This window comes from Mytilus edulis, chromosome 6 (assembly GCF_963676685.1).
Source record: "Mytilus edulis chromosome 6, xbMytEdul2.2, whole genome shotgun sequence".
Lineage (NCBI taxonomy): Eukaryota > Metazoa > Mollusca > Bivalvia > Mytilida > Mytilidae > Mytilus > Mytilus edulis.
In genome coordinates, this window is record NC_092349.1 from 32,226,986 (window position 1) to 32,254,175 (window position 27,190).

Genomic DNA, 27,190 nt, shown 5'->3' on the forward strand with positions numbered 1-27,190 from the left:
TTAAAGTTATGTCCTTCACTGTGAGAAAATAATAATTTATGTGCGCCTTTATGATGTAATTCGCGAGATAGAGTGGATCGCTTGTCTTCCTGCACTATTGACTTTCAACAAGTGTCTTGGTGATCGTCAACATGGTCATTGTGCACGATAAACAAGCTAGAGGCTCTCAAGAGCCTGTTTCGCTCACCTGATTCTACTTTGGTTTTTGAAATCATATAAAAAGAAAAAAAAATTGCTACAAAGTAACAACGCTTGGCCTGCACCTCATTAAGAAAGGAACATTTATGCTATCGTTTGCTTTCATACAATTCAGTGGTTCTCTAAAAGGTCTACATGTACAGTATGTAGGTGACTTGAAACTTGAATTATCACAAGAGGGCCTATATTATGCAAAGTAAACAAGGTACAAGTCTCCTGGTAGGACATCCAGCAAGTTATAAAGATTGACTTGTGTTACACAAAAAAAAAAAAAAAACCACAAACAAGCTGCTTGGTACCCTCATAATAAAAAGCATAACATTTCAAATAAGTCCCCGCGTTCATGCTAACTGAAATCCAACCTGCACTATATTTTTAATTAATAAATATCAACCATAATTGGAATCAACTGTAGCCCAGAAACCAGCAGGGCCAATGGTTTTATGCAAAGTAAAAGTTCCTCATAATGCTACCAGCCTAAATTGACAAACTTGTCACTTAAACGTACAGTGTACGATACTAATATATTGAGCAACTCCTAGAATCTCCCAGGATGAAGATTACAATAAATACTAGTATATATATAAATTAAAGCGTTGTCGACACCTAAATACTAAAGATTTTTAACTGGTTTGGAGCAGACTACAAGACAAGCTGTAAAATTTTACTTGATTTGTAAGTTTTTGCTAAAATTACATGTACATACATTGTACATATATATAAATCGCTTATCTGCGTCTGACAAAATTTCACTAAACTCTATGATAGACTCATTTAAAAGTTGTTTACAAAATAAACCATTTGGCCCCTACTTTCCCTTAAATATATATATATAAGAAAAAAAATGAAAATTTCTCACACACCTGAGACTGGTTGGTAGGGTTTGGGCAAACATACATAGTTGCAGTCTGTCCTAAAAAGTGATCAATAAAGGAGTAGGTCCAGTAAGGACCGATTTAGCCTCAAATTTCAAGTTCATCTTACGAAAGATTTTGACTACTTTTTGAACACTTAAGTGTCTATTTCATTTGAATAAATTAGTTTATGTGAAAGATTTTAACTGATTTAGTCATTAAAAACGACCCGATTCAAGCTCAAATACTGTATGAAAAATCTATCAAATATGCCGAAAAATGTCACTTTTCAGATGGTTTTTGTCAAAAATGAAAGTGGCCGCATCCGTGTTCATCCTCAACCTTTATATATGTTATGTATTATCATAAAATACAACTTACATTTCAATATAAAGGATGAACACGAATGCGGCCACTTTCGTTTCACACGAAAACCGTCTAAAATTTAACTAAAATTCTAGAATTGTGAAGATTTTAGTAATTTAGCATGACTTAATGGTGCTAGTACCCGATATATGTGCATTGTATTGTCAAAAACAGCCCATATTTATGTAGCAGAAGCAATCTTCTGTCCAATAAATAACTAAAAGTTTACATTTTAACAATTTTGTAAAACTGCTATATTTTGGGGCCAAAAAGGGGTCTTACTGGACCTACTCCTTTACACTTTGATAAATTTTGTCCTGATAATTGTGGTAGTTCATTGCAACATTTGTATTCATGCAGTACATGTATATCGATTTTTAATCAAGATAAATAATAATATATATAAATGATAGCGTTCTCCATTCCAAATCATATGATAAATACAAAACAACATTTAAAAGTTTCCCATGCAATATATTTATATAATAATAATAATAATTGTAACCTCATATTTACGATTGGTTTTTTATTTAAAGTAATATACTGCTTTTAATTAGAATATCTGACGATTACCTGATAAATTATCAACTGGAACATACTAATGCAGATCTCTAGTGGTTTGCATAAATAACATCGGATGATGATCCAATGTCAAAATGACTGTAACCTAAAGGAGTTGAGTTGGTGGCGTGATGAGTCGTGAATCCAGTCCAGTCTGGTGACCCATCTGTAAAAACTGGTGCGTCATTGTTGTCTATGTCTCTGGTCCAACTGTTACAACCCTTGGCAGAGTTTTGTGGCCAAGCAAGGTCATCCTTTTCACTTTGTAACTGATCTTTCCAACATAGTGCTGTAACTCAACAAAAAGTAAATATTAGTTTCATCATGCTACATACATGTAACATTGACATAACAAAATCAAATGACTGTACAAAGCAACAATAACAATAAAAATAGTATATACTCATAGTTGTGTCGATGATAGTTACAATAATAAAAAAATAATAAAAATTAGTATATATTCATGATATATATCTGTTTATAAATTCTTAAATCTATAGTCAGTTGATAGTAACATAGTCATGATAGAGTAATATTTGTATCTATAATCAAGTTATTACAATAATTAAAGCTGTGGCCTGTTGATGACAATATGGCTAAATTATTGATATATCTGAACTATCTATACCATATCGACCTAGCCTAGGCTAGAGAGTAGTAGCAACTATACATGTCACTGTGATGACTGATGTTGACAGACTTGACATGCTGACAGTTTTTAGTACACAAGTGTGTAGGTACACGCAAAATTTATAGAAGGATATGTACAGATTAATGATATATGTTCGCTTAAATCCAACAGCAAGCTAACATTTAGCAATGACTTCGTTTGGATACTGCTTCTCAACTCCGGGTATGTTAGATCTGGTATCTGTGTTGTTTATTTGTATCAAAAGTTGAACTTCCGGTTTCGAACCTGGGTCCTTCGCTCCAAAGAGTACGTCCCTTTCACCTATTTGTTATTTTTGTGATTTTACTTTTTACGTACATATCCTTTCATATAATATTTGCTGTATATTTGCTATGAAAGATCTAGATACACAATTACCGATGTATAGTAATAATATTTTAACGAAAATTTAGTTTAATTCTGGAGTTCATCAAATAACGTCTAAACATTAAAGACACTTTATTAACCTGCATGATCTGTTACAGCGCAAATACAATTTGTTAGGCTTACCCATAGGCACTAGACGATCTGTCGAAACTCAATTTCAATAGTATTAACTAAGATATGGGAAAAAAGTAATTATAAAAAAATAAATCAAATCAAATCAAAACAAATTAAACTAGTCGTCATCGATATAAATATATATACACACACGAATACATGCATCTAAGTTGATGTATAAATACAATGACGAACACATTTTTATAGTATGCAAATCTTAGGACAATATTGCATCTAATTACTCATATTTGTAAAAATTAAATAATTATGAAAATGAAAAAGAATAATTCAGTTATTATGCATTAAACGGGACCAATTTCTTTCAGTTGCATGTGCTCTCCACGTGGCGATGAAATATGGTTAAAAATGACGATCATTAAAATTAATTCTTTCTGAAATTACTTCTAATAAATATTAGAAGCACGAGGCAGGTTATAACCATACAATACTAATACTACTTTACCATTTCAATTTTTCCGCATTCGAAATTTAAACAGCTTGCTTGCTGCGATGAAATTCTAAAAAGGACTAAATTACGTAACAGAATATAACGTCACTCAGTTAGGTAAATCTAAACTTGAAACACAATCCGTCAGTGGCCCCAGCGATAACTGAATTTAAGTCTATTTACTTAAATTTCATTGATACACAACCTTGCATACCTATATGAATTAGTCAATTGATCTTGTTAATATACACAGACACACAAATATAACTATGTAATTATATTAAGTATTCGTTTTTATTACTCATTACTAAGAATTACTTACGAATTACTAACCATTACTTGCAATTACTTATATTTTATTAGATATAAAAATAGTTACTTGAAACAGGTAAGTGTTTTACTGAAAATGTGTGTCTATCAAAAAAAAACTTAAATTAAAACAAATACTTAGTCTAATACTATTTTTTCTCACATGAGTAAAGTAATTACTTGGTCCTTATTTAAGTAATAACTTTCTGTGTTTAGTTGAAAGATATAACTTTGAATAAGTCATATATTCAAGAACTACACATTTTTTTAATTTATAGTATACTAAAATGCAGTATGAAAGTTACTAGAATTACTTCTGATAACATGCATAAAAAACCTGTTATTACTAAGTACGTTTAGACACTACACAATGCTTTTGGCTTGCATAAGGCTTATACATGTATATAATAATAAATGCTTCCTATGAAATTTGACACCATAATTTAACAATTTCAACAAAAATATATAGGTTTCAGTCTGAATATTGCATAAGTTTGGATAGAGTTTTTTTTTAAACAGGCTATTATTTCAACTTGGAAGGTGTAATACCACCAAATCATGGTACGTCACATCAGGTTGCATACGAAAGTAGGCCTAAAAAAATATTCCCTTGAATTTGACAGTTGTAGAAAATTAACCCTGCATTTCAATGCACTTAAATTTTTCTGAGTCGTAAATATGTATGTTGTATGTCTGAAAGCATCATTCTTTTTTTATTTGATGGTCTTATAAAATATTTTGGAACGTTAAGGTTACGTAGTTACCAAAGCAGGTAACATGTAAATAACAGTGTAAAAATTGGGTTGTTTACTTCCGGCGATGATTATTTTCTTATATGCAATGAAATGTAGTGTGAAATTTTCACTGTATCACTGGAAAGGATTAAACTTTACACATGCAAAGTATTTCTTTGGTTGAAATAAAGGTAAATACTGTACATTTTTTTTAAAAGTGCCAATTTAACAAAGACTAATAGGGAAAAATCAATGGTGGTATTACACCTGGAAACATTTTTATTTATATGATTATGGAATTTGCATAATTTCCTGTGTTTGAAATGTTTTATAAATTCCTTGTTTATTCTGTATTTTAATGTTCAGTGTGGCGCACAACACTTTCTATAACAAAGAAGATAACACATTTATACTAGAATGTACAGTGCCGCGCACAACACTATCTATACAAAATACATCGTGTGGAAAGTGTTATGCAATGCTTAGAAAATTATAATGCAGAAAAAACATAGAATTTCAAACACAGGAAAGCATGCAAATAACACAATTAAAAATAATTCAAAATTGAAAAAATAGCCTGTTTTTAGATAATATTTTGAAATGCTTAAAAAAATTGATTGGAATTACTTAGTACCAGAATTAATAGTAATAACTTAAATTATTTTCATATCAAAATATCTTCAAATAATAATTATTCATTTTTAATATAATTTTTATAATGTAAACTTACATGACTTAGTTTTACTAAAATTGATAATTAACTATTTATCATATACAGATATATTTACAAAATTGTATAATATTTCCTGTATTTTTAATAAGTAGTTTTTGATATTAGACTGAAAAAATATTCGGCCAATCAGAATTAAGGTTTCATTTGACTTTGGTAAGCTATTTTTGAAAATTGGCTGGAACTCATTCAGATTTGAATTTGTACAAAAGTATACTGAGTTTGTTGAAATACTTGCAAGATTAACAAACATTAAAAGAAATGAGAACGTTACAAAAAGGACACTTTGTGGGTATTCATGTTTCTGGTTACTTTTTAGGTACTGTTTCAATTAAATGAAACTGTAGCTAAAACAGTTGCTGGGGAAATAGTCCATGTTAACTTACAACAAACAAGAATAGAAATGGATTATAACAAGGGATATAGTAAATGATCATTCTTTAAAACGGTTTGTTACTTTTTCTAATTATATGCATTTATAATAAAAAAAAAAATCTGTAAATATATTATATTATATGTAAAAGAATGACTCAAAACCTACAAATAAATTTACTGTTCCAAGTAATAGTCTTTACCGAAACTAATTACATTAAGTAAAAGAATGGCTTACAAGTGATACACGAATTACTAAGAGTATTAGAAGAAATACTCAATAAATATTAAAAAAATAACTTACTTTTATTAATACAAATACTTAACATGCTTAATGTGTATTTAAAGAATTACTTACTGTAATAAAAAGAAATACTTACTTTTACCAAAAGAATTACTCACTTTTATTAAAAGAATTACTTACAATAATTAAAAGAAATACTTAATGTGTAAAAAATGAATTACTTACTATAATAAAAAGAATTACTTAGTAAATAGGAAAGAAAGTATCTATTAAAAGAATTACTTAAGATACATTGAAAAATTACTTGTATTTAATTACAACGTATTTACTTATAATTACTTGGCACAACTAGCAATTACTCATTTTTTGACAAACATGTTTACTTGTTTTTTTACTTAATTTGAGTAAAATGAATACTTGATTTAAGTAAATTCCAGTAATTAATTTTTTTAGTGCAAATGCAGAATATTCATACATCAAGAAATTCGTATATCGAAAAATATTCGAAGATCGACTGAATAAAGCATGAAATCAAAAATTCATATTCAGAATGAAAAAAAAACTATCAGTGACATAGGATTTTAATAAGTTTTGTTGGCAATAAACTTTTTTTTTTAAATTATGTTCATCTCGAGAACGCTGTAAATTCCCTTCATTGAAAACAATGCCATAATATATATACTTGATAAAATATACAAATATGACTTTTGATGGAGGATATTTTTATAATGTACATTTACTATTCAGACAAGGTTTACAGATGATCATTTGCAATGATACATATGATAAGAAAAGTGTCAACCACGGTGGGTATGGTTGTCCTGCGAGAGAACGTACTGTGCTGGTGATTTGGTCCTGACGGGTGCTGGTGATCAATGAAAAAATGTAAACAAAGACGAAAATAATGATTTTTGACGTTTTCACTTATAAAAAATGGAAGAAAACGGTTGAAATTTTTCAATTTTGTTTCTTATGGGTTCATATGTAAACCATTAAAAAGTTGACCCTCTAAACTATTTCAGTAAGCGTAACACAGAAATGCTCATTTTGAGAAAATCTCGAACTGAAAAAATAAAACAAAAATGCTCATAGAGTCCGCTTTCTATACCGCAATCCACGCGACAAAACTATTTTGTGAAAAAACATTGCAATTTATTAAAATTTAGCATTTTCTCAATTTATTCATGTCCTGATACTGTGCTGGTGGGTCCTGTCATTGTGCTGGTGGGTCCTGATACGGTGCTGGTGATTTTGGATAAGAAGTTGGTCGTATTTGAAACAAATGTTACAAAATCAATAAAATTGGGCAGATAATTGTTGTCAATAGGATCTATGACTCCTATTTTAGCTCTTGTGCATCCATTTGGCTGTTTAATATGCGTTTTGAAATGATCGTGACTTGTATTAAATAATTACATAAAAGGGCAACATCTTTCGTCCAATATCAGATAACAATATATAGTATCTAAAATAAGAATAGTTTTATTAAGATATTTTAAATGCCCCTTACATTGATGCTTCAACAATGATCAAAGCCAATGCCGCATAGACATGTTTGTTAGCGCTCCGCATATCCCTCCCCACTTCCACCCAACCAACCCTCCTCATTTCCTCCTTCATTGTTACAGTGGTGTACCAACACAACAATTTATTACATAAAATAATAACACAAAGACACACATTATTGAATAACGAATGCTTGCAGGTACTGAAAGCTAGTTCAAAGCCGCATTTTCAACTAATAGATAAACCATGTTCTCATATACAAAAATCCCAATCGTGTAGATTAAAAAAGTCTCAAAACTTAAGTTCACATTTTAATGTTTGATGAAGCAGAACTTTAAAAGTGTGCAGTGAATCTTGTTCTCACAACAGTTATTGTCATAATTATGTTTACATAAGACTCATAAAGGAATTAAGAAGGTACCAAGAAATATTTTACAGTTCTATTTAATGATCATGAATGGAAGGAAATGGTACGGAAGTTTACATAGGACAAAAAGAAATTGATAGTATTTTTTGGCGAAAGACTTAAACGCTTCCTTGCATTATATAGTACAGCTCTTTTATAAAAGCATGCAAAAAAAAAAACTTTGATTGACTTGCTTGCTATGTTTTGCTTGGGTGTTTTCAAACAATAGGTAGGCGGAGTTTTAATACATACTGGGATTTGATTGGACAAATACAAACTGACAGGAATTGAAGTTAATGTTCATTTTCCAAACAAATTGTAGTATATAGTAAACAGACTACTTACCTATCGTTTACAAACATCCAAACAATCATAGCAAGCAATTTAATCAATGGTTTGCTTTGCATATATTTATAGAAGAGCTGTAAATTCTAAAAAAAAAAAGAAATTTTGTTGTCGTAGATGGTTAAATCCTCAATAAAATCTCAATATCTTTGTTGGAACGAATAAAGGTTTTCAATCAAATTTTCGTGGACTTTTTAGCTTCCACCCTGACGAGACATGTTAGCTGTTCGTATGCTGTTGCACCTGACGCACGGAAACTTTCACATTTCCATCTTCTTTTCTGAAATATTTTACCCAGGTCATACTTGACAGGACTGTTATCCTAGTAAAAGGTGTAACCAATGAATTGAACACAAGTTAAAAATTCCAAAATACTATATAATTCATTTTATGTGTCAATTTGTTCGAAAAAAGTCGAAAAGAAGAGAGTTTTTTTAATGTCATGATTATCTGCCGCTTTCTAGATCTATGCTTAGCATTTATTTCAGATGACATGGACTCCTCACCCTGGTGACCCTGCTGCCTTTCATAACTTTATCCGTATACATACATTAATAGATAAACAAAAGGCTGCAACTGGTATTTGATTCGTTGTAACGAGAATATTTGTGGTGAATGGAAACTGTGAGGGTCAAAATCTTAAATTGCTTATAAATGTTGCTGGACCCAGTTTCGTTATCTGATCTGAATTTTCTGAAATGTGCAAGGTAGATAGACATTTTGAATTTTTTTACTCGGTAAGTTTTGCCCTAATTGCTTGAACATTTGCAATATTAAAGCCGATTTCAATGAGTGTGTAGACAAAGGGAATATCTTTGGTTATCTTGCTTGCTGAACAGAAAAGTCATTGTTAGGTCATGTAAACTACCATACTTTAAGAGTAGACTAGTCCGACAAATGACACATCTTTCTGTCTGTAGGACCGGGCTAATTCGAAAGGAAGGTATAGAACTTACCTAACAATGACTTCACGGTTTAGCTAACAAGCAAGCTAACCAAAGATATAACCTTTGCCTACATACTCAATGGAATCGGCTGTAACTAAAACTCGAATACATTTTAACAGACAGTGGTCTGGTTTGTTGATGAATATTGTTTTTCCTAGATTCACTCTTGAAAAATCATTTGGTAACATTTGGTCATTGTAATACGGACGCCAAGACAATAAATGAACCTCACACGATCCCTCGACACAGTTGAGCTTATATATGATCTTATAGCGATTCGGGTTGAAAATAAGTTGAAATTAAGCCAGTTGTTTGCGTGTGTAGATTTGTATTGTTTTAAACTGTTATGACTTTTTAAAGTTAAATCTAGGTGTTTAATCTAAGAATTTCTTTTTTAAACTTATATACTTGTTTTATACTCAATTGGTAGTATGAAGTTACGAGATATTTTAATTTTTGAAATTGAAGGCACAATTAACCATAGCAAACGTTAGTTTCAAATACTTTTAAATAGATTTTTAAGGATAATGTACCCTTGTGTTGATCCCATGCTAAACATAACAAAAATCTCTGTACAAAGGTCTGTGAATTTTCTACAACAATAGTGATTTTATTTTCACCGAATTCTCGTTTTCTACTAAATACAATAATGAACTATAAATAATAATGCTTTGCAAGAAGTTTCCCCTTGATACATGTATATGTACAAAATTATATCTCTATTATTCATTGTCTGTGCTGTTTTGATACTATGGCAGTTTGCACAATTTCGTAATTGACAGGCCACAGGAGGGGTGATAAACCATACACGAAAATATAAAATATTGATCTAAGTACTTAATTTGCATCTCTGAACCCCCACCCCCGGCTTGTTTTTTAGGAGGGTGTCTAAAAATGGTCGATTACAGACAACCGAGTACGCATTTTACTTTCCAGGCGTGTTTACAACTTTTAAATCTTACGGGAAACTATTCCAAGCTTAACAAATGTGTTTTAAGCTGCTAAAGACATATGATTCAAACGCTCAGAAAGTCCTTTCTTCTATATTTTTGCTCTCCATTTTTATACAAAACCTTTTACATTTTTATTTTATGGGTTATTGTTGAAGGTCGTACAATGACGTATGGTTGTTAACACATACTTTCTTAGGTTTCTTATGGAAATTTGTCCATTGACAACAAACATACAACATCATCTACTTTATATAAGTATTGTATAAATTACAACGTATTTTGGCGATCTTGCAAAATGATCGTAATCCCGAAAATCGTAAACATATTTTCTTATCTTAAAAGGGGGCAAGAAGGGTTCCATTAACAGGCCAATAAATAAAATCACAGTTAATTTTAAAAAGAATAAAAAATAGGTTTTTTTTTCTCTCATAATAACAGTAAGCAGATTCATAACAATGTCAATTTCAAGAAAGCAGACAACAGTTAATTACTAGTAGTCAATAACAGTACAGCATCAGTGATCTTGAATATTTGCCACTTTTAACTAAAATATAAAGGCACAGAACCAGGACATAGGAGCACAGAACCAGGACCGTTTTTTCTTATCACCAGCACATCGTCAGGACAATTCCGTTTAACGAACTTGCACGACTTTTGCAATTTTATATTGTTGTAATATACTTTGCATGGTACTTATGACGCATCAGAAAAAAATTAAGCAACACAACAGTCGTTTTATTGCCGTTCTGATACAATGTAAACAAACCCACCAGCACAGAATCAGGACCCACCAGCACCCGTCAGGACCAAATCACCAGCACAGTACGTTCTCTCGCAGGACAACCATACCCACCGTGCAACACGGATATGTGACGGGTTTTGTCAACCATTATATGATTATTTGAAAGACAGCAACGAACTTGGCACATTTGTTTAACCAAATGTAAAACAAGCAACATTATTTTAATCATTGTTAATGGGAAATATAAAATACCATATTCAAATACACATTAATTTACACTTAAACCAGTTATAGAATTCATTTTAAAATGTTGCCATCCAAAATGTTGTCCTACATGTCGATTTGGATGCATTCGTATAGGGGTTATACGGGATGGACTGTATCAAACAATGTCTTATGTGACAGAAGATCCAATATGAGGCCCGGTGACTCCGTAATATTGATTTTAAAGTTATCACAGAGCATACATTTATTAAAATATATTTTATTTATTTATGTAATCCTTCAAATCATAGCATACAATATGAAATTCCGGATATTTTTTATGTGGTATAATTTTCAAATTGACAACTCTCCTCCTCTAACACCAAATAAAGTTTGTATAACCTTGTCTTTTTCAATTTCAATTGAAACTTAATAGTTTATGCAATGTTAATATCAAAGACAATTTTCAAAACAAACAAATATGGCATATTTCTTTAATTAAGACTAATCATAATGGACCTCTTTATATCCACAGATGTTATACAAATAAAAATGCCTCCAGATCTGACCAGAAAAACATAATATATCAGAACATAATTTTGTATCAACAGACAGTATATCACATTCTTTTAATCCATAATATTGAATATTGAAATATGGCTATCCAGTCACTATTTATATATACATTCAGAACGACATAGAGGTTTTATTTTTACATTCCTACAGTTTACATTTCTGAATTTAAATGGGGGGTTTTCATATACAGTAACTGTTAAAATGTTATCATGAACCTCGCTATGGAAGATGATCAAATCAGTTGAAAGCAATTTGTTAATGGTGGTTAATTTTCCAAGTCAGATTTAATCGAATTATCTGTAATTGGACACATTGTTAAAATACCACCAGCTGATAATAATTAAATTTTGCGATAGTGGACAGATATGTGATATTTATACAAAAAAATGAGAATATTGAATAGCTTGAAATAAAATCGAGGTATTTAATGACAATATAGAAATATTAACATTAACTTCATGTCAATAGTGATCATGTCCTCTATTTTCTAAATAAAAAAAAACACTCTCTTTTTTAATAAGTACACGATGATCTATGTGTTTTTTCATACATCAAGCCAAAAGTAGTTTACTGCTGTCCAATGGTCATACATCGATTTGATGTAACAAATCAAGGTCACAAAGAGGAAAGCATATCAACTAGAAAATAAAACGGAACGGAACAACATAAACAACTACATCAACAAACGCCAACATACATAGAAATGAACTGTGCGATAACAACTGCCATATTCTAGACTCTCTACAGAACATTGTAAGAATACATTAATATAAAAGAGGGACGAAAGATACAAAAGGGACAGTCAAACTCATAAATCGAAAATAAACTGACAACGACATGGCTAAAAATGAAAAAGACAAACAGACAAACAATAGTTCAAATGACACAACATAGAAGACTAAAGAATAAGCAACACAAACCGTATCAAAAACTAGGGGTGATCCCAGGTGCTCCGGAAGGGTAAGCAGATCCTGCTCCACATGTGGCACCCGTCGTGTTGCTCATGTTATAACAAATACGATAAATAGTATAATTCATTAGGTCACATTCATGAAAGGGAAAGGGAATATAAAATGATAATACTAGCACATTTATAATTAAAAGAATACAATACATTTTACTTTGGCTTATAATGACTGCTTATGTTGACTGCTTATGTTGACTGCTCTAACACTTTTATAAAATAAATCAATTACCATGCATAAATTATATGATGTAAAAAAGAAGATGTGGTATGATTGCCAAGGAGACAACTATCCACAAAAGACCAAAATGACACAGACATTAAAAACTATAGGTCACCGTATGGCCTTCAACAATGACCAAAGCCCATACCGCATAGTCAGCAGAAACTATTTTAACAAGCTTAATATTCATTAAATAGGAAATAGAAAACGTTTCATTTTAAGACATGCAAAATTTACCATAAACACAATTTTTTCTTCTTCATTGTAATCTAAATACAAACAAAAAGTAATCAAGATTACAAGGTATTTTAAAAAGTAATTGATTAAATTAAATAACATGTAATTACATTATTGGCTAATTAATGAATACAATGATTACTTGAAAAATTGTAACATATTAAAGAGCTCATTAATGATAACAGTCACAAATACACAATGCCTGGTTACGGGACTTCGAAAATGTTCATAGGACTAACTAACATAATATAGTTACAAGTATACTTTGCGACATATTGCAGCCATTGGAATGTAGAGTCACTTTGTACGTTTAGAAATTAACACACAGTTTTACTATACACGTACAGCGAAGGCATAACCATTCCCATGAAAGTGTATGGTGCCGAGTCACACGAAAGTCAAAAGACTATACACCTCAATCGAATTATGTAAGCTTTTCCATTATTGCCAAGTTTCATGTAAGTATAATAATGCATTGTGTTTTCAATGAATACACGACTTTTTAGTAATGCAATAGGTATATTTGATTGATGTTGGAATAGTGTGTAGATCTACTTCATTAACAACAATATGTATCTATAATACTAAATTTACGAGGTCCAATTTGTCAGCCTTCATTCCGTAAAAACGATGAATCAAAGAATTCAACTTTATATATAACTAATATAGTACAATGGCGTTGATTAAAAATTGCACCACTCCAGGCCCATTTGTTTTTCACGTAATTAATATTGCCAATAATTAAGAAGTTCCAGATCGAGTCCGTCGCCGATACCAATAGTATATTCACCTGTTACCTATTACCTGATCTGTACGTTCCGCATCTGACAGGATCACCATCAAACGGTGTATTTAGAATTTTGCTGTATACTGTAAACATTCTCCATTCCAGGCCCTTTTGTTTTCCAAATCATTAATATTACCAATAACTGATAGGTTCCAGGTCGACGGGTTCAAACAGGAAGAGTTTGAAAGCAGAGAAAACTGTGCATCTTAATATAATCGGCATGACTTTATCAGATGACAATACCAATACTAAAATAAGGCATGCGCATAGTTATATACATTAATTCAGTCACGGACCCGCGATATCACGGGTGTGTTCTAGTATATCAGAAAGTAAAGTGATAATCATTATTTAAAAAGAGAAGAATATTATTTGCATTTGGAAATATGTTTGTCAACGTTATTTCTTTATTCTGTCATGTGGCTGTACTTGTACATGGTGGTAAGTTCATTATATATATCAAGATAATTTAATAGATATTGTTGTTCTTCAAAGATTGATGCTGACTATGTAAATATTGCATATACATTGTAGTTTCCTAGGCGTACTTTGAATTGTGAGGAATTTTCACAAAGGAGGCAAAACAAACAAACAACAACAATCAAGCTGCTTCTGTACTCAGTTCTAATGACTGTTAAAAAAAAACGACTTGTTTAACATTTTCTTTTGTTAAAGGGTTTAATTATTAAATATTTTTTGAGTCATTTTAGGAGTGACATAAATTCATTTTCTCATCGTTTTTTTTTTTTTTTGGTAAATAGATCCAACTGAATATTATGTATATTACACTCCAGGAGAACATGTTTCTCGTTTCAAGATCATTATTTAGTTTGCTAAGTCCTTCTTTACGAAAAACTTTTAAATAATTATTTACCTTATCAATTTGAAGAAATTGAGAATATGGTCACATACACGGAGTTTACTGAAACACTTTCTTATAGATAAAGAACAAACTCAACGACCCTAATATCAGTCAAATACTAAATTATGAATTGTTTGAAAACGTAAAAGTTTTAGCTAGCTAGGAAACCCGGTTTGATCAACCCTTTTCTACATTAATAAATGCCTTTAACAATAACAAGTCAGGATTATGATAATTGTTTTCTATTCGTACATGTAGGATGTGTATTTCAGCGTTGTTCTATTTTGAAATTCAACATTGTTGTAAAATATAATATATCTAAATAGTCTTCTATATTAAAAAAATATGTTATGTAACATCATATGATTAAGTGTCAGTTACTCTAGGTATTCTATTTAAAAAAAAAATAATAAGATTAAAAAATATAAACAATCCGTAAGGTAAATTCAAAACGAAATGTTTTTACAACAATGTTCAATTTGAAAAATAAAACAACTAGAAAGCTGGCGCTCAATGTTTTGTGAAAAAAACATCGATGTTTTGTTTTTGACCAGATTCAACGTACATTTGTAACACTATTTAGATAACACCTTTTACACTAAGACCTTTTTGACTGTTAGTCTAAAGCAAATACATGGTTTATTTCATCTATGGCAATGTTTAAGTATGAGTATATTCTTGTTACTGGTACAGAATTTACAAGAAGAATACGTATGTTTCATTTAAAAAAAATCTTATATTCAAGGATTTTAGATTAGTACCTTATAAACATGATATTCTACTCTAATGCATTATAAATTATGTTCTACGATATCAAATCTTTCAAATAAAGTATTGGAAAATGTTTACGACACTAGAAAGGTGAATTTAATAAGTCTTTAAATGTTAGAGTTTAACACCAATTCTCTGTATGCATCAACCAACGGCTGGCCACATAAAAAAAAAAATTGTGTGATAAAAAAAACTACCTCTAACATCAAAGTTAGTTGCATTATTCATAAAAATCAGTTTAAAATCTTAATTATCTCGGTTGCTAAGGAACATAAATTTCCTTAGCAACCAAGGAAAAATTTATCTCAAAATGACAAAATTTCAATTATGAACAGCTCATTTATTTTGGCAGATAGCTTAACATAGTTTATCATTAAATGAACAACAGAATATGCTTTATAAAAATATATTTATTAACGTAAATCATGCACAATGAAATACAGTATAGAATATCAGAGCTAAAAGCTATTTTAGGTACTGCAAAAATAGTAAAATTCGACAAAATTTGGTCCCTAAAACATTTTTTTTTGCAGAAATAGAGCGAAAACATGACTCACTATACTTAAAGATTAGGTATTTAACTAATCTTTAATGAAAAAAATATCGCTGGGTAAACATATTTTAAATCAATGGCGGACAATTCAAATTGGGTCATATTAGGGGTGTAAACTGTTCATGTAGGCCAATTTTTCATATGTTTGCTATCATACCAGACAATTTCAACCATATAAACCAACTAACATGTTATATTTATGTTGGTGTTTGTTGAATATGTTTGTTCAACTAACTGACCTATGAGTACCACTAAAAAAACATAATGCAAACCTTAAAAAAAGAGGGGGGGGGGTGTAGTGACACATTTTTTTTAATTTAGAAATAGAGAGGCACTAAAATCAAAGAAGTTTGGTATGTATACTTCAAATGGTTTTCTTTAAATACAGAGATAAACAAAATGGGTAACCGTTCATTACTAGGTTCATTATATTTAAAAAAAATTGGGTTTTATGTTAAAAATTGGGGATTTTGAGAATCAATTTATTTTACAGGGTATACTTTGAGTAAATAAGTAAACTCTCTTTTGAATCAAGACTGAACATATAACTTGTTAATTTGTTTTCTTCAATTCAATTTAAAGTAAAGGTTAGACAAAATACTACATCTTTGTTGAAAAAACGTAATTTTGGGATGAAGTGTACTTTAGACAGATGCCTATTTTAATAAGTATCAGTGTCAGTGCTACTGGTGTTCTTTCGTACTCATACTTCAATTATTTTTAAAGGAAAAAAAAATTTGGCATTTTCTTTTAAGTGTTTTTATTGTTGTTATATGTATAGCCAATTGCTAACTACCTTTATAGATATTATCGTCTTTGGTCCAACATGATAAGTTCCGCATGTATTCAAGTTATTTTTAATAAATGTGTTAACTTTAAATTGCTTGAACTATAAATCATTTTGTATTGAAGGTTTGAGTCAATACCCATTTAGTTTTACATCAATATATGTATCCTACACATGATACAGTTGTAAAAATATTTTTAAACAATATATTTTATAAACAAGAATAAGAACTAGAGGCTCTTAAGAATCTGTATCGCTCACCTTGTGTACATATCAAACAAAGGACACATATTGATTCATGACAAAAGTGTGTTTTGGTGATGGTGATGTGTTTGTAGATCTTACTTTACTGAACATTCTTGCTACTTACAATTTTCTCTATCTATAATAAACTTGGCCCTTTAGTTACAGAGGAAAATATTTTGTAAAAATTTACAAAAATTTACCAAATTAATGAAAATTGTAAAAAATTGACTATAAAGGACAATAACTCCTAAAGGGGTCAACTGACCAATTTGGTCATGTTGACTTATTTGTAGATCTTACTCTCCTGAACATTATTGCTTTTACAGTTTATCTCTATCTTTAATAGTAATCAATATAACCACAAACGTCAAAATTTCTTTAAAGCAACCCAACAACCAGTTAACCAATTCATCTGAAAATTTCAGGGCAGAATGAAATTGACTTGATAAACAATTTAATTCTGTCAGATTTGCTCTAAATGCTTTGGTTTCAGAGTTATATGCCAACATCTACATTTTACCCCTATGTTCTATTTTTAGCTATGATGGTCATCTTGGTTGTTGTAATAAATGTCACAAATTATTTCTGGAAATTGTTTTAAAAATGGACAGGCAACATTTATAATTAGTATCTGTGGAATACAGTTTTTTTTCTACCTCTTGAACGAAGATTTTCAAAAAGTGGAAATAACTCATTTTTCAAAATTACATCCAGATTAGTTTGAGCATGTAATTTTTAATTGCTGGAATATGTAATATGATATAATAACCCTCAATACATCTAAAAAAAATATTCATAAGAAAGGACTATTTTATAATGAAAATATTCATATGAAATATTTATTTACATATAGAGCCTAAAAAAAAAGGGAATTTCAGGGTGAATTACAATGACTAGTATTCCTCTATTGGCAACTTTCTGCAACATTTACCCAAGAATTTTTTTGAACCATTTTGTTGACAAAACATTCATAATTTTATATTTTATAGTCTTTTTTGTGAGGATTTCTGGGTTTTCGGTAAAATCAGATGTAAAAAACGAAAATAGTCGGCAAAAAAACATGCCGATTTTTGTGTTAAGTGGATCACCTTATGTACCAAAAAACTATTTTTATACGAAAAATGTGTCAGTTAGCAGTTTAAATGATTGAAATTGTCTCTTATACCAATGAAAATAACATAAAATGATATGCTTTATCTCATTTTTACTATAAAATACAATGTTAGCCATTTCTCCTTGCTATACTAATATATACATATGATGTCACGTTGTTTCCATGGCAACCAGACTATACAGATTTGTTTTATTTTTATTTTTTATTTAAAAAATAAAATTGAGAATGGAAATCGGGAATGTTCCAAAGAGACAACAACCCGACCATAGAAAAAAACAACAGCAGAAGGTCACCAACAGGTCTTCAATGTAGCGACAAATTCCCGCACCCGGAGGCGTCCTTCAGCTGGCCCCTAAACAAATATATACTAGTTCAGTGATAATGAACGCTATACTAATTTCCAAATTGTACACAAGAAACTAAAATTAAAATAATTCAAGACTAACATAGGCCAGAGGCTCCTGACTTGGGACAGGCGCAAAAAATGCGGCGGGGTTAAACATGTTTGTTAGTTTGGACCATTAAAAAAAAGTAATCGAAAAAAACGAATTGGACAACATTTTTCATATTTGGTCTATTCTACAGAGAATTGATGTTTAAAAAGCTTATGTCAAAACCAAAACTAAAAATTTCTTTATTCTATTCAATTTCAATATTTTCTTACTTTTGATTCAGATGATCAAAGTGTGTTTATATCTTCATTGCTATTATATCATATACCTTCTAATGTTTATTATTTCCTTGTTATTACTCTACAACAATGAATTATAAAGTTCTTTGAAATGAAATCAATCAAATGGAGCATCACAAATCAATAATAAACTAAAACTTGAAGTCATGTAAAACATAAAGTTCTATTGATTTATTTTTATATCAAAAGCATAGTTTTAGAGTCATCTTTATTCAGTTTCTATAATTTCAATAGTTTATACATTCGAATCAGATTATCCGTGTTTGTTGTTATTTCCATAATACATACTATGCTTCTAATATTTAAAAAAGCAAATATACTTTGGTTTACAACTCATTAAAAAAATCCAAGAAAGACAGGAATGAGTTACATTCAATTTGCTTAAAAAAATTAACAAAATACTATTATCTTAACTATTACACAGACAAATTTCATTCACACCAATTTCACGTGAATTTAAATTCATGTGAATCTCACTTGAAATTCACGTGAATTTCATCTCCAATGAGCTTATTACGTGAAACTCACGTGAAATAAGTTTATGTGAGTTGCACATGAATCTCATGTGAAATGCAAGTAACATTTACAAGAACTTTTAAAATAAAACAATTAAAACAACATCTAACTTTTCAAGTTTAAGTACAATCATGTAAAATACCATTTTTTTGGGGAAAAGTTTGTTCACGTTTGTTCACGTGATAATCATATCAATTTCAAATCACGTGAAATTCACATGACAATTTTCACAGGAATTTCATGCGGAATTTATGGGAAATTCACGTGAGCAAATTGTGCCTGTGTAGTGTTCAGAACGTATTAATAGCCTAGTGTATATGATGTAAAATGAAATATATTTATAAATATCCGTTTTTCAAAATAATTATATTAATTAATACTACTCGGCGTTCAATGCTATACTTGTATTAGTAGTTATTATATTATTGCTATATACATTTGTGCATATGCGACTTTATGGTTGGTCTATACATTCTGTGTTCTGATTGATGACTAAGTCTTTGATTCATTTTTTGTATTAGTTGTTACTGGCTTTGGAAGTGGGTCGAAAGATACTTAAAAAGACATTACAAATTATAGATCATAAAAGAAAAATTAACCTTACAAAGCCTTGGTTTACACAATTACATAACACAGAAAACAAAAGACTACGCAACACTAACCCCACCAAACCCCTGGGGTGATCTAAGGTGCATCAGAAGGGTAAGCAGATTTTCTCCACATGTTGCACCCATCGTATTGCTCATGATATTACAAACCCGGTTAATAATCTTATTCGGTAGGTCACATTCGTTAAAACGAGCAGGGTTGTTGTGATGATATGAAGAGCATATCGGATATCATTTGTCAAACAGATATTCCATAACGGTCAACCAACTTGTGATGGCGACCGTAAAATGTACGAAAGGATGATCCAACTACATCTAATGGAACTCTTAGTGACACAGGTTCCTTGTGAACAGCATTTGAACTAGCTGTCAGTAACTGCAAGTACTCTCATACCTGTTCTACGTGACTTTTATTTTAAACTTCAGGTATCCGGATTTGTTTTGTTTATGCTCGATTACCGATTTCACTCTTCTGAGTTCAGCTTGTGCATTAATTTTTTATAGTTAATTGTTTTGGTGTACAGGAGTTGTAAAACAACATTTGAAATTATTCTTCGGCGTAATGCGAACTCCAATTAATCAATCAAATAATGGTACTGTCACACAACTGTTCTGGTTTAGTATGAAAATTGAGCGCCAGCAAACATATTGAACCTTCCTACACTATGCATTTGACTGTATGCAATCATGAGTCTGTAATTCAATGGTTGTCGTTTGCTTAAGTTTTATGTCCTATACTTTTTTTTTTATTATTTTGTACAGCTATTATACCATTCGTTTGTTAGAAACATTGTATCTGAATGAAATGATTCTATAAAAATGCATAAAAGCGGACTGGTTTTTTCTGAAAAAAATATTATATTGCGAAAACAATTTACACAGAAAGGTTGTCCTGGTTTTGCATCCTTGTTAGGCTCTTCTTAGTGACAAACAGAGAGAAGGAAGACATCAAAAGGATATTAAAACTCATAAGTCTAAAAATCAAATGATCACACCATAGCAATAAACATAATCCAAAAACAACAAAAAACAAAAAACAAAAAACAAATGACGAACTTCATCATTTAAAGCACAACATAGAAAACTAATGACTGAGCAACACGAACAAAAAATCACATCGGGTTGATTCATTATGTCTTCAGTGGTCCGAATGGTTACAGATCTTGCTCAATATGCAGAACCCGTCGTATGGCTCGGTCTAATACGGTGGGTTACATAAGAAGAACCGGATGGTGGTAATGACAATTGAAACAAATCTTTCATAATGTGTGAAACAGATATTTCATGAAAGTAATCAACCAAACATATTGACTGGATGATTTAATTGATACCACTCACTTGTAACTTGTGTATCAACAGCGTCCTAGTCATTATGAAATGTTGGACGACTTTTTTGTGTTATTGAATGCTACATTTTTTCATATTTGTCAATCTCTATTTAACACCTGTACTTTAAAGTAGTAATGTTGATTCATCATTATTCGTTGAATACCAATTTTCGTGGTTTTCGTGGGTTAGGAAAACCACGAATTTAAATATTCAACGAAGTACAAATTTTCTACACGGTTGTATTCAGGCTATGGCAAAACCACGAAATTACATATCCACGAAAATGCAATTTGTCCGCAAACTACGACAATTGGTACCCACAAAGATAAATGGATCTGTTCCGGACCATATGAGTATTTGGACCATACGCGTATGGTCATGACCATATTGGTATATACTCATATGGTCCGACCATACGCGTATGGTCGGGGTAATTAACACTCTGTTACAGTTTACTTTTAATGCCTTTAAACTAGTCATATAATATGACTGTTCATTAAAAAGACGCTATCATATAGGTAGTTTTATTAATTTATATTATAATAAAAAGATTAGCTAATTTTATAAATAAAAATTAAAAGTTTCACCAAGGACGTATATTAGATAGTTATACGTCCTTGGTTTCACATAATAGTTAATTTTACTTACTTGTCAAAACAATAATAAACACATTTTATACCGATGATCATTACCGATGGTCATTACCGATTTGTTATTACGATTGAATGGCGACTTAAAAAATAAAGTCCAAAATTTGTTAATGAACTGTTACACAAGAAGTCTCTGGAAAGAAACATAGATTATATAGTTGTCGTGTGAATATGGTGTTTTACAATCATGTGACGATATTTTAGATCTAGAGCTTCTTTTAAAAAAACACCGTAGAAATATGAAAAGGATCGTGCACAACCAAGACTTGCAAACGCTAAAATATATGATACCATGTGAAAGTAAATATCACCCGAAGCCTACATGTAGAATGTAACTAGCGATGAAAACGATAGCATCAATATTTGATTTTTACAAAATATTTGAATTATAAAAATAATACATTGTCATGTAACAATCCGATTGTTTGTTTTTTTTAGATAAAGCAGTTTTTGTATATTGAAACTTTTATAATTTAATTAAAAAAAAAATACCTATATGGTCCCAATACTCATATGGTCCGGCCCGTTAATAACCAAACGAGTATAATACTCATATGGTCCGACCATACGCGTACGGTCGGACCATATGAGTATACGCATATGGTCATGACCATACGCGTATGGTCCAAATACTCATATGGTCCGGAACAGATCCACAGTATCTGGAAGAATTGATTTGACCACGTTCATAATACGCAATTAGAAAGTGAACTTTTTATATGCAAACTGTTAAAGGTTCAAATATATTAATATAACATATAAATATCAGAGACATATATTAATTGATAGGCGACTTGTAAATATATCCATTTGTGGACTATACATGTTATTGTAAACATGTTCATATCAAACTTAATTTTGTGCATCAGTAATACGTATTGTCAATATAAAACGTATCATACTTCACGTAGATAATTCTGTTTTTCAATCGTTCAGTAATAGGTTTTTGGAAATGCCACCGTTATACAGAAATGGAGTATTACGATATGATAACATATGGTGAGGTACAAGTCTGTGAAAGAAATGGTGGAGTACATACGTATGGTAATAACGAAAACTTTCCTGGTTGTGGGGGCTGCCATTGTTGCAGTGAACACGGTAAATGTGTCTATGTTCATCATACATATTTATATTTTATAAAAAAGCGCACATGGTCGTATTCATAAATATAATGAAGTCATCGAGGTAAACACAATTACCCTCCCTGACTACGTTGTTGTCGAAAATTGCTTTACCATGTCACTTATTTTCACATAGGTATCTTCGGAAATAGTTGAACACTAGTGCTTTATTAAAACACAAATGCTATTATTATCAATGTCAAATTAATGATATGCTTCGATGCACTTATATAAAAACTTCCAAATGATATTTTTTTAACTTGAATACAGTAAGTGTTAAGGCTTTAAAACATGCATATACGGTTAAGCAGTGTTGAACCACATCATTTGAACATGTTTTGTTTCATTTTCGCGCCGACATGTCCTGTGTTAATTCTTCTACTATACAAACTTAAACGAACTGACTATAATGATTGATGCTTGCTTAATGTTCATATATCATGTATATCAAGATTTAGTGGATATGATTCATAACATAATGTGCTGAAAATAGCTAAATCTCTAATTACAAATTTAATGACCAACTATCGACAGAATTTCGTTCTTTTTTAATATGAACCTTACGAAAATTAAAAAAAACATATTTTTTATGAAATAGGTATAGTCATATCAGTAATTGACATTGTAGCCATCCTGTTCTGAATTATGTTACAGGATCAACTACATCTTTGTCAACTGACATTGAGTTAAAGAAAACAACAACGTTCCACACAACAGATTCTGGTACCAAAACAACCTTAGCAGAATTTCTCACTTCAACATCGAATAGTCAAAATGAGTCACTGTCTTGGTGTGAATGTCAATGTTCTTCTCAACTAATAGATCAATCAACAGGGAGTCACAATTATACGACTGCTCAACTTAAACAGTTAATGCAAGAAGAGTTGAGAGAAATGTCAGAAAAATTAAGAGTGCAGAGGAATTTGACGTCTGCTTGGATAAGAGCACGACGATCTGCAGACGATCAAAGAATAACATCTGTTGGGATGGGTTATGTTGCCATTGGTATCATAGCAATGCCGTTTGTTCTTGTATTTGTTAGCGATTGCCGTAAGCGTAAATAAACAAATTACTTAACTCTGACTCTTAATTATGAAGTTGATTGCAATGTGTGTCTCTTTTAATTTTGACCGACTCATAATGATGCTAAGTACCTTTTAACCAACGGAAACATGAGGAGTTGAGAGATATTTTTGCAAATTAAGAGTTCAGAAGAATTTGACATCGGCTTGTAATTGATTGCCGTAGGTTTAAACAAATGAATAATGTTGTTTTTTAAGCATGTAGTGAATTGTTATATGTGACTAACAAAACCGAATGCCGAAAGTTTAAATAGACATATATGACTCCAAAAGATTTAATGGATTATTATATATGACTCTCTTTACTTTGAATGACTCATAAGTATATGTAAACTACGTTTTTCCCTCTGAAGCATGCATGCTTAATCCACAAACAAAACCCTGATCTGACAACGAAATGAATGTTTTGTATGATTTTCTTCAAAATATAAGAGAGTGAACAATCTCGTTCAATACTTTCTACGTTCATTTATTAGTTTTGTGTTTTTACATTAAAACATGCACATAAATAAATTTAACAAATGCAGAAGAGAACAAGATGGAAAAGTGTTCAACATATGATTAATTTGTGAATAAGCATAGCGAATGTGTCAAAGAAACACCAACCCGACAATAAAAAATATTACATTATAATGATTGAAAATGTTAATAGGGAAAGTTTTAAAAGAAAACAACTTGACGAAAAAGTATGAAACTGTTAAAGGTCAACAATGAATATGCCGTACACATGGTACAGTAAGATAACTGGCCTCTTAGCAAGACTAGATACCTGTTCAGTGATACAATTGGCGTCATACTAAACTAAAATGCATTTCAAAACTAACAATTAGTCATGCATTTAATGAACTAAGAGCAGTATCGTAACGATTTCACCTTTGATAGAGTCAATCTTACCATAGACGTTTGGATGTGAAATATTTGAACGTATAAAATGTCTGCATGTCGAATTGCATTTACGAATGATTTCCTTGTCTCCATTTAAAATTGAGCAAATGTTTTGACTAGTTTTTAAAGTCGACAACTCTGTTGTTATAAATTCTTAGCAATACAAATATTTATTTCGTTCAAATCCTATACGCTTTGGCATAAACGAGCGAATTCAATAATTATATATATACAAATACTACAATATGATAAAGAGGTAACATCTCAAACGAAAAGAGTTAATTAACAATAAAACATGTAAAATCCTCTGTTTTGTCATGTTGTTTGGTATTAAGTTGCCCGTTTAAGATAAAGATATCCATAAAAGGGCAGTTATCATTATTCTTATTAGAGTTATCAAAAGTCAGTTCAGTCGTGGACTTACTAAAGCCGTCATTATTGAGAGCCAATTTACAAATGCATCATCCTAATATCTAAAAGTGTTATCAAATGTGGGTATCAGATTTTGTTTCGATGGGTATTTACTGATTTGAGTCATCAATTGTAACAACTCTGATTAGTTGACGCGATACGGAATCTCCATAGCGAACTCAAAATTTATATATTAAATGTTCAGTGGAATTCTGATTACTTGACGCGATATGGAATTTTCATAGCGAATACAAAAGTTGTTTAGTAAATATTCATTGGAATTCTGATTACTTGACGCGATACAGATTCTCAATAGCGAACACAGAAATTATTTAGGAAGTAAAACTCTGTGAAATTCTAATTACTTGACGCGAAACGGAATCTCCATATCGAACGTAATAGTTATCTAGTGTACATTTTTGTATTTCAGTTGCAGTTATCGCATTTATCGTATCAAAGTCGGTTTAATTGACATGTTTTGGTTTGGTATAACTAACATATATATCATAAAGTGTATACTGAAGAATAAATAAACTCGTCATAGTTACCAGGATTAAATTTAGTATATACGACAGACGCGCGTTTCGTCTATAAAAGACTCATCGGTGATGCTCGAATCCAAAAAAAATAAAAAGGCCAAATAAAGTACGAAGTTGACGAGCATTGAGAACAAAAATTCCTAAAAGTTTAGCCAAATACAGCTGATGTAATATATGCCTGAGGTAGAAAAACCTTAGTATTGCAAAAAATTCAAAAAATTGTAAACAGTGAATTTATAAATATAACAATATCAATGACAATTCATGTCAGCACAAAAAGAAATTATCACTTGATTTCCTTGTTTGTTATCCTCTTTTTAAATGCATACGATCAGTCCATCTGTATTGCCGTTCATTAATAGGAATACGGATAACAAGTAGGACAACAAAGTGTTAAAGACTTAATGAATTTAGTACACAGTCGACATCATGTCAAATGTACTTTGAACTGAAAGTCAACTCGTCCGTTTTAATGCACATACGTGTTTGATCTAATCGTGGGTAAATACAAATTAATAACATGCAAACGTAATGTTTAAAAAATAGGAACATACATAAGTGTTATGAATTGAAATGCGTCATTGTTATTCAGTGTTTAGATAATCAATATTCAATATTGATTTTAGTACAATGGAGTAATTTTGTTGATACCTATCGCAAATATTAAACTGGCTGAATATAGTTATTGCACAAAAAGTTTAATAATCCTCATCCAATGATTTTAAAAGCCAGACGTGTTTGTCAATTGACGTAAGGAACTAATACAGCCACCAAACCACTCAACGTTCCCTCTTACACGGAACGAACACGGAACGAACACGCGAATGGAATGAAATGAGAACGAACGAGTTAAATCAGTCAGAATCTCCACTCATTTCGTTTATTAAAGTCAACTCGTGTTTTTCCGCTCAAAGTCGTGTGTGAACGAAACGAACGAAACGATCAATATATTCCGTGTAAACAAACATTGTTTCGTTCAGAAACGATACTATTTCACCTGATTGGTTGTTTGGCGATTATTCTAGTTTTCAAATTTCCAAATGAAACGAATAAATATACCAAAGTTAATCGGTATATTGTACTACTCATTGTTTATTTATGAATATAATTCATTACATTACTTCGATATTGCATTTAAAATAAAAATG

At 30.7% G+C, this 27,190-nt stretch overlaps 2 protein-coding genes across 3 annotated transcripts in view; one reads left to right on the top strand and one right to left on the bottom strand.

Annotated features, from left to right (window-relative positions):
* Positions 1–27,190, bottom strand: part of LOC139527543 (plasminogen-like) — a 94,148-nt gene that overhangs the window by 47,954 nt on the left and 19,004 nt on the right. The window lies entirely within an intron of this gene.
* On the top strand, positions 14,151–24,633 carry LOC139526058 (uncharacterized). Its single transcript, XM_071321219.1, has 3 exons — positions 14,151–14,318; positions 22,941–23,102; positions 23,780–24,633. The coding sequence occupies exons 1-3, from the start codon at positions 14,264–14,266 to the stop codon at positions 24,187–24,189; spliced, it is 627 nt and encodes a 208-aa protein (XP_071177320.1). The 5' UTR covers positions 14,151–14,263; the 3' UTR covers positions 24,190–24,633.